General features: G+C 40.3%; 1 protein-coding gene across 6 annotated transcripts in view; it reads right to left on the bottom strand.

Moving 5' to 3' along the window:
* Positions 1–12,966, bottom strand: part of TSPAN9 (tetraspanin 9) — a 2,052,609-nt gene that overhangs the window by 59,089 nt on the left and 1,980,554 nt on the right. For all 6 annotated transcript variants that reach the window (XM_044087579.1, XM_044087580.1, XM_044087581.1 and 3 more), the window contains one exon: positions 2,781–2,912. In XM_044087579.1, coding sequence (XP_043943514.1) covers positions 2,781–2,912 — 132 coding nt within the window. The remainder of the gene's footprint in view (positions 1–2,780; positions 2,913–12,966) is intronic.

Genomic DNA, 12,966 nt, shown 5'->3' with positions numbered 1-12,966 from the left:
AACAAAGTAAGCCTATATAAAGATCACTTATCACTACCTATGGGGAGTTTGGCATATGGAAATATCATGTTTTGTAAAAATAGGAAAATCCTTTTTCAGGTACTCTGTTCTGATTTTTAAAAGCGTGCGTTAATATTTTTAATGTTTGGAAGCTGACAGGATTGCTACTAGTGGAACTAGTGAAAAAGTTTACAAAACTCTTCAATGAATCTGAAGAAAACTGGAGAAGACATAAGTTCACTTTACTTGTGGCAGTAAAGTGGAAGAAAGTGGAAAACTGCTGACTGGTTGCCTGACCTGTACAAGCAAGAAACATGATGGAATGCATTTTGAAAATATGATTTATCCAGTACGTAAATGCAAGTGAAGTGCTGGACCGAAGAAAACATGCAGCCACAGCAGATAGGTCATATGAGAGAAATGTGACAGAGCTGTTTTAGTGACCATCTGAAGTACTAAACCTGGATGGATTTGTGGCTTACACGGACTCCTTAGGAAGGCAGTAAACACAATAAGATACAGTACAGCCTTCAAGTCTGTACAACCTGGTAGCTTCAGTAAAAAGTACAGCACTTAACAGATCACAGAACATGATGGTAAAAGGTACCTACAGTGCTGAAATAGGAATTCCTAAAGGAGTTCCCAGTTATCACTACAACCGATTCCTCTTTAATACCTACATGTTTTACTGCACAGAGGAAGAACAGGAGGGAGAGAGTCAGGGGCAGTACTAGCATAAGAGTACACATCATCAATGACATTCAAAACAGGAGGTATAGCTAAGGGCCTATGCTGAGGTAAATGTAAAAAGGTCCTTAATCTCTTTCTGGAATCAGAGAATTCCTGACCCTGCCATTGAAAATGTTCTCTCACAGAGTGTAATGTCTCTCCAAAGGAAAACTCTTCAGGAGGGGAGGCCGAGGGAATAGATTCTTCAGCATCAGAATCCTCGTAGGCCGAATAAGCCTCCTCCTGGTGGTCTGACAGAGCAGAGCCATCCGTGGACTCATCTGAGGACTGGGGATCAGAGGGCTCAACCCTGGGCCTTTTGTCTGGAGGTGGTTGAGAGCCCCTGTCTGGATGAGGTTGGGAACCTCTAATTAATGAGATCAGATCCTCTGCTAGGGTAAGAATCTGAGAGCTAGTAGAAGGTCTCTGAGAGGAAACCTTGGGAGGCAAAGCCTTAGTAAGTTTAGCAGCTTTAGCCCTAGAGAAAGCCTTAATGGACATGGAAGCAGGGGGTCTGGCTGCACCACGTGCAGGAGTAGACTTATCTAAAGGAATGGTGTCGGAAGGTTCCTGGACACCGGTTTCAGTAGGTAATTCAAGGACCGACTCGGCCGGGGCCTCCGGGGCCGAGGTAATCGGTTGTGTGGTTTCGGTAATAGGAAGTACCAAGGACTCGGTTTCAGCCGAGACCGAGACACTCGCGGTAGGCCTGACCGTGGTTTCAGCCGAAACCGCGGTCCGCGTGTCGGTCCTTGTCCTTCTGTTTTTTAATTAAATGCGAAGTCGGAGTCTCCGACGGCATCTTATAAGCAAAACTAGCCCCAAATAACTCCTCTGCAAACTCCGACCGACGTCTAAGAGTTCGTCGGTTGAAGGAAGCACAGGCTGAACAGGCCGAGACGTCGTGGTCTGGGCCTAGGCAGGGGAGGCAGTAAGAGTGGAAATCCTTTTGAGGTATTTGTTTCCCACAAGTTAAACAATTATTAACTTTATCTGACATCGGCTGAGGCAAGAAAGAGTCCCCAACGGGGTACTTAGCTTTTTCGAAGTCTTCGGTAGCTGAATCACAGGAGCTGGCCGACCGGCACTTGTGAACTGCTTCTGCTTCGGGCACCACGCGGCAAGAAAGACTGAGGAAGATGGCGTCGGCTGATGCTTTTATACCCCAGACACTCTGACGTCAGGGAAAGTGCGACATCAGCCGAAGCCAGACCCAGACTTTGGAATCCGGCCGACCGAAGGGCTGCCTGAGGCAGGACAACCCATATGTGATGACTGCAGATGCATCCTTGAAGGACATCAGGAAGTGTGCCCTTTACAGATGGTACTAAAATCTGCAAAATACTGGCTAACACTTGGCAAAGCTGTACACACTGTCTAATGTATGGAAGTTTTGATGTAATGTAAACAAATGCAAACTGATGTACCTTGGAATAAAAAACTGTGGAAAAAGCAATGCATCAGGGAGTAAAATACTGTCAGCAATAATTCTACAAATAACTTCCTGTGTTGTTTATTTTCAGAGGATGTAAGGAGTGCTGGGAATATCGCAGGATAAACTATGCACATGATCAGTAGGAAAGGGGAAGTTCAAAGTGCATTCATGAAGCGGCTGGAGATATCCCATCTTGAATACCGTGTGCGGGCATGTAGGCAACAGCATTACAGGGATGTGAACAGGACTCAGGTCACTTAGAAAAGCATTACCGAGAGTTTATAATATCTGCCTGTCCAACCTTATGAGAAAAGGATGATGGAACATAGCATGTACACACTTGCAGAAAGGTGGAAGGGGGGCATGATAAAGATTTTCATGTACGCTGAGGCACAGAAGCATTCATTGTTTTAACCAAATGTTTGACCACATGGAACAGCTTTACATGGCATGTGGTGGACAGAGCAACAATGGCAGAAATCAAGGTTATCACAATAAACAGAGAGAAACATATCTTTGAGACAAATGGCCTGTATACTGTCTTAGTTATACTCATCCCCTTCCTTTCACTGTGCACGTACCCCACTTTCATTGGCCCCTGCACTACTTCACTTACCATTCTGTATATTAAGTTGGTTGAATTGCGCCCACAATCCTGGAAGTGCTCCCTACAGCAGCGATCAGGAACAACATTGTCCCCCAAGACGGGGAACCAGTCAACATAGCTATCCACACCACAGCACTGCATCTGTCAATAAACAAAAGGAAATAGATACACATAACATGCTTTCATACTTTAAAATAGAAGTTACTTTCAAAAAATATGACAAAATGTTTTAAACCCGGCACAACCACAACATTGGTTTATTTATTTAGTATGCAACCCCACTCTTTACCTATCATTAAAAATAAATAAATTAACATAATATTATGTATTGGATCAAACACGACAAAGGCTACTGCACAAATATTTTCCATCCCAGATTAATTACTGACAATGATTTACAACACAATTATATCCCCCTAAACAAACACATAAGTCTGACACAGTGTCTACGGCTATGAAAAGAGGCATGAAGGGGCAACATAAACAGATTAAATCCTGTGAACAAAAACAGACAAGGACCAGCTAGACTGTGGGACTGAAATGAGTCATGTGACACATTCACAATGAGGGATAAAGTTTCTTTTATGTATTCATTTGCAGCACCTTTGCCACTTCCATATAACTAACCCGCTGATTAGAAGCCTAATGTAATCCACTGACAGCTTATTGAAACTTTACTAATTTTCCCTAAGATAAAAAGCTGAGTGACAAAACCACTGAGACAGATATGTTGGTTTCTTTTTGGCCCTTTTTGATGATCCCAAAGCAGATGCCAAAATCAATATAGGGAAGCATGCCATTGTGTTTATACATGTGCTCCCCCACTACAAGAGGTTTGGCTGGCACAAATGCTAACTTTGAATTCTAGCAGCTTTCCCAAGATTTCCCTATGAATCGCTGTAGCTGTAAAATAACCATTCCTAGAAAAGATGAAACTGACACCATCCCTTTCACTTCTCTGTCTCCATGGTAGCCTTCCAGGATGCATGAGATCTCATCTGCAGGCAATACAGCACGTCCTTCCTTTAAGCTTTCATTCTTTAAAGTTTTAGGGGGCAGACATGTACCAGTGTTTGTAATTCAGTCTCAATCATAGGTTTTCTGCACTCTTTTTCTTTGATTTTCATTTTTCCTCATCTCTCAATTGATTTATCACAATGTCTAAGCACTCACATTATATGTAAAGGTCATGTTTACAGGGACCAATTCTAACATTGCCTAGGAATCCAAAGTCATCACATACTTCAATGAACCGGTTTACTACAAGAGCAGTATGGAGGCCCTACAGGGAAGTGTTTTTACAATAGCTCAGTAGTAAATAATACTGTAAAGCTTATCTAATGGGAACAGGAATTAGTACATTTGCATTGGAAACAAATCTGTAGTCCAGTTCTACTTTATCTGCATCTGCACTACACACATACAGTAGACAACATAATGGGAACTGGACCCCCTGACAAGGCAATAAGTGGGTGATGCTAAGGATTCTAATCAGCATTACTACCCCCCCCACCCCCACTGAACAATAGCCACCGTACTAGTATGTAACATAATCCCTTCAAAGGGTGGGTTGCAACATGGAGGAATCTCAAGATTATGCAACAAAGTAGTTGCAGATTACCTGCTGGTAGAGATAGGTAACTGTGGCAAAAAGTAGGCTGAAAACAATTAAACAATTAAATGTAAGTGCCTTTATGAAGAGGTAAAACTCATTTAAGAATTGTACCGCACATCTACTTAGACAACCAGTGTTCCAACAGCTTGTGCTGCCCAGCCATAAGCCCATCAATGATCCTGGTTTGCAAAGCAGTATATTTGTTTCCCTGATCTGTTTCATTCTATTGATTTCTGATTGGCATCAACTATGGCAAAAAGGCACATCTTGCATTGCCAATAAGATGCCCCAGGGGAACGTCACCCATTATAAGCTGTTTGTAGAAGTCACACGCATGCCATATGTGGGTATCATGATAACTGATTTGATGGACGGCGCAGTGGTGCAGCAGTAGCATTGTTGCCTCACAGCAAGAGGTTCTCCAGTTTGATTCTCAGCTGGAGTGCCTTCTGTGTGGAGTCTGCATGTCCGCCCTATGTTCGTGTGGGTTTTCTCCAGGTACTCCGGTTTCCTCCGTCATTACAAAGACATGCTTCTGGAGTGTTTCTGCCCAGGCCTCTGCTGAAAATTGGCTTTGTTCCAAGTCGGACTTTCCCAGTAAACAAATTTTAAATAAATAAATAATAAATACAGGTTTTCACCAAAGGACTGTTTAACATTTTTTTTTGTTCTTGTCATTCTCACTGCTGCATGTCATTTTACTTTTTATGTTAATTGACACACTTCCGTAAATTCAGTGTTATGATGCTTTCAAATTGTAATATCTCATCTCTGCTTTGCTGAGAGGGTCATTTTGAGACTGGCATGAACCACCACAAACTTATGCTCTGATTGAATGTTACATATCAGACCAGTAAACGTGTCTCTGATCCTTTACAACTACATCTTACAATTTTTTAAACAAAATGAATCAATACATATTCTCACTCTTCCCACAGAAAATGGATTATTTACTTTACTGCCTTGTATCAGTCTGTTTTCATTTTTCAATTTAGTAAAGAAATGCAGGCGATACTTTTTTCCAAGGTTGTAAATAAAGGCCCTACAAACATCAGCAGGTATGGGATGGTTCCATTCTAAATGCAATATCTCTGTGCCTGTTTATGGACTTATGAGGTGTGTGCCATATTTCATAAATAAGCTAAATAAATAAAATAAATATGGTACACTTTAATGCTATATTCAGCCAGTCATTTTCAATACTTGCTCTATACTATCCAGGGTAGTACTTTTTTATGCTGGAGTCTATTCTATTAAGCAAGACAGGGAACCAGTGCTGGAAAGGATGCCTGTCCATAGCATGATGTACATTTACACACACACACACACAGACACACAGAGACACACACACACAGACATACAGAGACACACACACACACACATATATCTACAGGCAATTTAGAGGCTTGCCAACTCCCCTAATGATAATTTTTGTGAAGTAAAAGGGAACTGGAGAACAAAGCAAAAACCCACATGGACAACTGGGAAACAGGAAGAAGATACCCCAATCCAGGAAATGAATTAGAGAACAAAGTGTTCTGAGGTAGCTTTGCAAAATGCCGAATAAATTAGGTTATTCATAATCAGTTATATAAATACAAATTGTTAGTTTAAGCCTTTATCTTAAAATCTTTTCAAAATAATTTATTTCCCAGTGGGACTGCTAGGTTTTCTCTTCACATCTTTTTCCTGGCACTAGTGTGGCTGTCCTGAGTACCTCGCTCCACAATCCATGGATTTATGTTTAAGTGGTTGTATACAGGTATTTAAGCTCTGGGGACACCAGACCCTTGGATTACTGATGACAGGAAGTCATGGGAGGAGACCACTGATGATCATTAGGGCCGGCCTGATGGTGGAGTGACCACCCTACCTCTCCAGTGTGATGGCATCTCATTGCAGGTTACGCAGATGTGGTCACATTATGAGTTTCCTGCCTGTACCCTGACAGGCAATACCCTCCTAACCTGCCCCACCCTCCACTTGGCCCTGTAAGCGTTTGGAGTCCATGTCTCCCTCAGAATACAGAAAAAGATCTGTCCCCACCAGCACACCATCCAGTGTCCCTACCTTCTTGAAAAAGATAAGCAGAGGAAGCCTTTTCATTCCTTCATCCCATGCTAGACTCCAGTAGATGCCTGATCTGTTAAATCAACCTTAGTTCACCTGGGGCCATAGTCCAGGCTTCATCTCTCTATGTCAATGGAGCTAGTCAAAACAAAACACTTCACTGGAAGATGTGACATTTCTACTTCAAAACATAATGCTCCAGTGTGAATTTCAAAGATGTGATGCTTTACCTGCGTATACACCTTGCCCAAAATATTTTCTGTTTGCAAAATCTTTCTGCTACAGAGGCCTATATCTACAAGTTTGACCCAACTTGGTAGTAGACAAACTCTTTTTTAAATTCACCTTTAGATGCGCCTTTACTGATAAGAATTTTGTTTTACTTGAACTGATGACAGAATATTGATATACATGGGTACTCACTCTTTGAAACGTACATCTAATTACTGTACAAAGCTAAAATCCACATGCAATAAAAAGATTCCAAATGAATTTTCTCTGCACTCAGTACTAGATAAGACCACAAGAGGGAAGCCACTCTCCACTGCCCACATTTACACCATGTACACAAACCAGCACGGACTTCACCACTGGAAAGAAATCCTTAATTATCTCCTCTGCTAATATTCCCCCCAAAGAATCTGTGTGAAGAGTCTGCTGTTACACATACGGACGGCAAAGAATGACAAATTTATGGACACACACACACATATGCATAAGTGCACATGTGTATATGTGTGTGTGTGTGTGTGTGTGTGTGTGTGTATATATATATATATATATATATATATATATATATATATGTATGTACATATATAAATATACAGATATATATATATATATATATATATATATATTTATATATATATATGTGTGTATGTATGTATCTATCTACAGATACACACACACACACAGGCGTATGATATGCAATCAATCATTTGCAAGGTCGGCAATAGTTTCGTTGAAACTATTTGGTCCACTGAGACAAATGGTTGACGGGAGTACAAGACTGACAATCCCTGGTAGGGGAATAGTCTCTTTCCCTGGGGATTATGCAATTGCTGAATTAAGAGGGCTTAATTCTCTACAAAAACACTTGCTTTTGGTTTAGTGTACTCCAGGATAATCTGCAGGGCATGCGCACAATGTGTCAGTGTTGTGTGTTTCGCTGTACGTATGTTAATATACTGGTCGTTGACACTGTGGTCATTCGGTCAGTTTTCATAGACCACACACACACACACACACACACACACACACAAATATGTTTGTGTGTATACTCATATGTGTAGAAAGTGGAAATCGAAAAGAATTGTAACAGAATTATTGAATGTTGTAAAAGCAATAAAAGAATTGGATCTGGGATCTTTAGAAAAGGAAGAAGCGGAATACATAGACATAAACGGAACCTGTGGGATACGACCTACAGAATAATGCTCAGGAAGAGGAGTGCTTCTTCAGGAAAGGCAGAACAGCATTGCATGTAATGCTAAACTGAATAATAATTAAAACAAATCATACTGTATAATGCATGAAAAAGTCTTTGTAAAACGTTTTCTCTTTTTAATTAAATGTGTTCTCATGTCACTATGTAAAATATGATGTTAATAAAGATGCTTAAAAAAATTACTAAAAGATGTCGGCAGTGTTTTAGTAAAAATTCCAAGATCCATTCTTATATCCTGTCATTATCTATAGGAATACTGCCAGCTTATCTCACTCAGCACCTAACAGGAACCTACCTTAAAAGGGACAGTATCCTGAAAATTCAACAATATATGAGCAATTAGAACAATGTTTTTTGCATTATTGACTGTGTGACTAACCTTGGTATTTATTCAGCTAATAAAATACCCAGACAACCAAAAAAAATTGAAGTTCAAAACTTCAAAATCTTCACCCATAAACTAGGCAATCAAGTTCCACACTCCACTTATCTGCTTAACATCCTCAGAAGACACAAGCAATAGTGCAGCTAGGGTGGGACGAGAGGGTCAACTGCACTGGCACAAAGTGTTGGGAGGGGGTGATCAGCTGATCTCTCTTTAATGCAATAATGGCTTTTGCATTTGTGGTCAAACCTAAGTGCTATAGGGTTCCATGTGTGGTCTAAATTGTAGCAAGCAGTTTGTTACAGTTTAAAAGTGAAAAAATATACACATATATTTTTTTTACCTAAAACTGGAGCGCTGTAGTGCTCTGTGCAGGCACTGTTGCTGCATTTATAGCAAGTAGTCTGCTACAGTTTAAAAAGAAGACTTTTTAAAAGTAAAATAAGAGTTTTGTACAACTCCATGCAGGCAGAGTATAAACTGTAGCAACTGTTTCCTACATTTGTAGCAAATAGTTTGCTACAGTTTAAAAGAATTTTTTAATGAAATTTGTTGAAAGACTGTTAGGGGCAGGGCACAATAATAAAACCTGAATGACTGAGTCTGGGGAGGGGGGGGGGCATGTCATGAATCCGACCACCTGGATGGTGTGCCAGTGGAAGGAACCTCTATTTTTTTTTGTTTGCTCTTCAATATGAGTGGGCATAGATCTAACAAACCGGCCGCTTACAATGTACCGATCAGCTTACAGTGAAGTACCTTATTTTTGCTCTTCACTTGAAGAGATGAGGGGATAGGGCATTGTTTCATAGTATTGGCCCACAGCGCCAGTTGAACCAGCTATGCTTCTGGACATAAGGCATTATTTCAGTAGCTCCTTATTACCACAACAAAACAAACATTATGGACCACTAGTAAGGACTCTGCTGCCTCCTAATTTCCCAGTCATTAGGAAACAAGCAGAGCTGTGGTTCTTCCCTCTACTATAGCTCTTCTACATTCCCTTTTGAAACTGTTAAAAAATACTAGTAATCAATAGACTTTTATAACTACAACCGCAAAAATGAATCACAGCGCAGCTTCATATCAAACCATGGTGGAGGCAAAGCAACTCTTTGCCTTACTAATTCAATTTCAACAGAGTTTTAAAAGGGTATATTGATTACTGCTGTGTTTATTGACCCTTAAAAAGCCTTTGGCATAGTTAACTACTACTTCCTCTTCAAAAGATTTCTGGATATAGGTTGCCACCAAAAACTTAATGATGTGTTCTCTATCTAGCTTACTAAAAACAACTAAGTAACAAATGGAAATCTGCCATATCTGATCTCTAGCTACCTTACTAAAAACAACTAAGTACCAAATAGAAATCTGCCATATCCAATCTTAAACATGTCACCTGCAGAGCATATTAAGACTCTGTACTGTTTCCACATTTACTCTCTATCTTTATCAATAACATGAAACTCTAGGCATAGCTAGGGTGGGGAGGAGGGGACAGCCACCTCCTGCTGCAAGGTCTTAGGAAACATGATCAGGAGATGTCGCTCAATCACTAGTACTGCACTAGTATTCATTTCTGCACTGGCATTTCTGAATGTCGGTACAGAAATGAATTTCAGTACTGTTTTTGTGGTCAGGACTGAAGTGCTTCAGCTCTTTGTGTGTATAAGCTGTAGCAATTTGTTACAGTTTTAATAGTAGAAGTAGGACGTTTGTTTTTTACTCATGAACTGGGTTCCAGCTCGATGAATAGCCCCCATGTGCTAGATGAGGAAGGTACAGTTCTGCAAAACCCTCCTCTCCCGGAGCTCTTCTGATACAGTACTCAGATAATGCCACTCTCCTTCAGTGCCTAAACAAATGAATCAGAAACTATGGCTTTCACCACCCTAAGGACGTGTCTTAAAATTCCAGTAGCCACTTAAATGCCACAAAATGATGTATGATGTTTACCCTTAGGCTAAAATCACCAAACACACATACACATAACTGAATAAGGTTCTTTCATGTGTGTGGATACCTGCACATGGGCTATGTGCTGTGTGAATTGTAAACTTGCCTATACAGGGTATTAATTTTTATGTCAAACTTAAGAGTCTGAATGCTTGTCCTTAGTGGGAGGAAATAAACCTCCTGAACTAAGCAGCGGTTCAGTTGTAAAATTTTATATTTACCAACTGTTATGCCATTGTTAGCACTCCCCAAAATTAAGAAAACTAGAGAGTATTGTTATGTTTTTAAGTATCAGGCGAAAGTGAAACTATACAAATGCTACACACGTACTTGCATGTTTTTTTTTTTTACTTTATTAAGAAACTGAATGGATGTTCTACATACTTTTATTATTTGTTTTAATGAGATAGGATTGAGCTGATTTGTTTTTAAACATCATGGTAGTACATTGAAGGTCAGTTGTGGTCATGTGCTTCTGACATAACAAGAAGGTTCTGCTCCAAGGAAAACTGTAAAGCCCAATAGAGTTCTTGCTCTAAGCAGTGGGGTGGTAATCTTTTCACTAACGTTTTCTTTAAAGCACTGGTTTTACTGGTTTTACTGATTAGTGACTACTCAAGGCAATGTCAGTATGTTTACATCTTCTTTCAGTAAGGCTGAGATTTGCTTGCAGAACAAAAGATGGTTTAGACTGTTTAGCTGGCTCAGTATCTGGAACTATTGTACAACTAAATAATAAGTCTTACTGGAGTATGTGGCATGCTGTATTTTTCTTATGCCAGTGTGCGTAAAACAGAACGAGCTATATAATCAAGTGAAATTTAATTGCTATTATACAAATTACTTACTACAAAGACTTTTTAATAAGTAAATTGTATGGTATGGACCATCACTGATGGTGTGAACTTTTTTCTTTGCTTTCTACTGACAGTGTACATCATGCACATTTACGCAGTTATAGTATAGTTTGCATCTTTTTTTAGCTAAAATATATTTCTGATTTTGTTCCCACTAGCTTGCCTTTTGTGGCTAAATGGAAAGTAGGAAAGATACTGCAAATGTGTGTGTCGCTTGACTTTAAATGAGATATTTACATAATTGTTACTGGTATCCTGTTGCTCAGATTGTTGCGTATTGTGTAACAGAGGCAAGTTCAGACTGTGTGCCGGAGGTAACAATGACATTTCAGGATTTTGTCATCTGCTCAACACTCTACTTCCAGGGAGGTAGTTCTGCACATTTAAAAAATATTAGTTTGTTAAAACTATTTTTACAAGCTTCCCTGTACCAACAAGCAGATAACACTGCAAAAAGAAGAAGCCAGGCATATATATTAAGCAAAATACCAAAATCAAGGTGTAAGGCCATTTGTGGCAAACCAGTGCTAAATGCTAAAGAAACAAACTTGAAAATGTTCACTGGTGGGATGGGTGTGAGGATTCCAATTTTCTTAATACACACTGGAGCATTGCAAAGTATATTTGTAATAAAAAAAAATGTGCAATTACAAGATTATTTGAGAATGTGGTTATGCTGATGCTCATTTCAATTTATTTTTTGCACTCTTTTCCCTTACTTGGCAATGATCATTAGTCCCCTCCTGGACAATTGATCCATTCATTCTGCATCACCAAAGTAAGGGTCAACTGGGAGGGGCTACCATTTGTTTACTTTTTTTCATGTTTTCTCTCTGATCCTAACTGCACACACTCAGCATGATAATGGGGAGGAATGTGCAATGGATTGTATCACGGAAGAGGTGAGTAGAACCTTCACTCTTCCATCTTCCTGCCTGGCTCTTCCAGTGCCGGTGCTGCTAATCATACCCCAGTATCCTAGGTCACAGTCAGGGCTCCAACCATCTGTGTCATGGAACCAGGCTTGCTAATTAAACCCCAATCTCCTGGGTCACAGTCTGGGCTCCATCCCTCTGTGCCATGGAACCAGGCTTGCTAATTAAACCCCAGTCTCCTGGGTCACAGTCTGGGCTCCAACCATCTGTGTCATGGAACCAGGCTTGCTAATTAAACCCCAATCTCCTGGGTCACAGTCTGGGCTCTTGCTAATTAAACCCCAGTCTCCTGGGTCACAGTCTGGGCTCCAACCGTCTGTGCCATGGAACCAGGCTTGCTAATTAAACCCCAATCTCCTGGGTCGCAGTCTGGGCTCCATCCCTCTGTGCCATGGAACCAGGCTTGCTAATTAAACCCCAGTCTCCTGGGTCACAGTCTGGGCTCCATCCCTCTGTGCCATGGAGCCAGGCTTGATGCTCATTTCACTTTGCTGACTTCCTTCCTCCACATGTATAGACTACTCAGTGGAGCACAGCACACTTATGGGGAGTTCAAAAGTACTCAGAGAACAGCATGTAACTACAGAAAACAGCATAAACCTAAATACAACAATCACCTGTCAGTTTCAAACATTCAGCTATACTCGTGACAAGTTCAGAGCAGCAAGGGAGGAGAAATCAGGACAGAGTGTATGAAAAAGAATTAGCAGATCACTTAAGCCATAGAGCAGGTAGTCATTCTGAGGGATAACAGGTTTCATAACACAAAATCTGTAAGACTCTAACTTATGGTTCTTGTTATACCTTGTACAGCTGGCTTGATATTTTTATTTTTCACTTGTGCTTAACATAGTAGTCTGGATCGTAAATGAATCTGTGCACTGTTTATGCAGACTGTAATGGGGCAAAAGTATTTTTTGCTCTATAATT

The sequence above is a fragment of the Protopterus annectens genome, chromosome 11.part0 (genome assembly GCF_019279795.1).
Source record: "Protopterus annectens isolate FY-2018-M chromosome 11.part0, PAN1.0, whole genome shotgun sequence".
Taxonomy (NCBI): domain Eukaryota; kingdom Metazoa; phylum Chordata; order Ceratodontiformes; family Protopteridae; genus Protopterus; species Protopterus annectens.
Note: the sequence above shows the minus strand (reverse complement) of the source record. Positions and strands in the feature narration are given on the sequence as shown.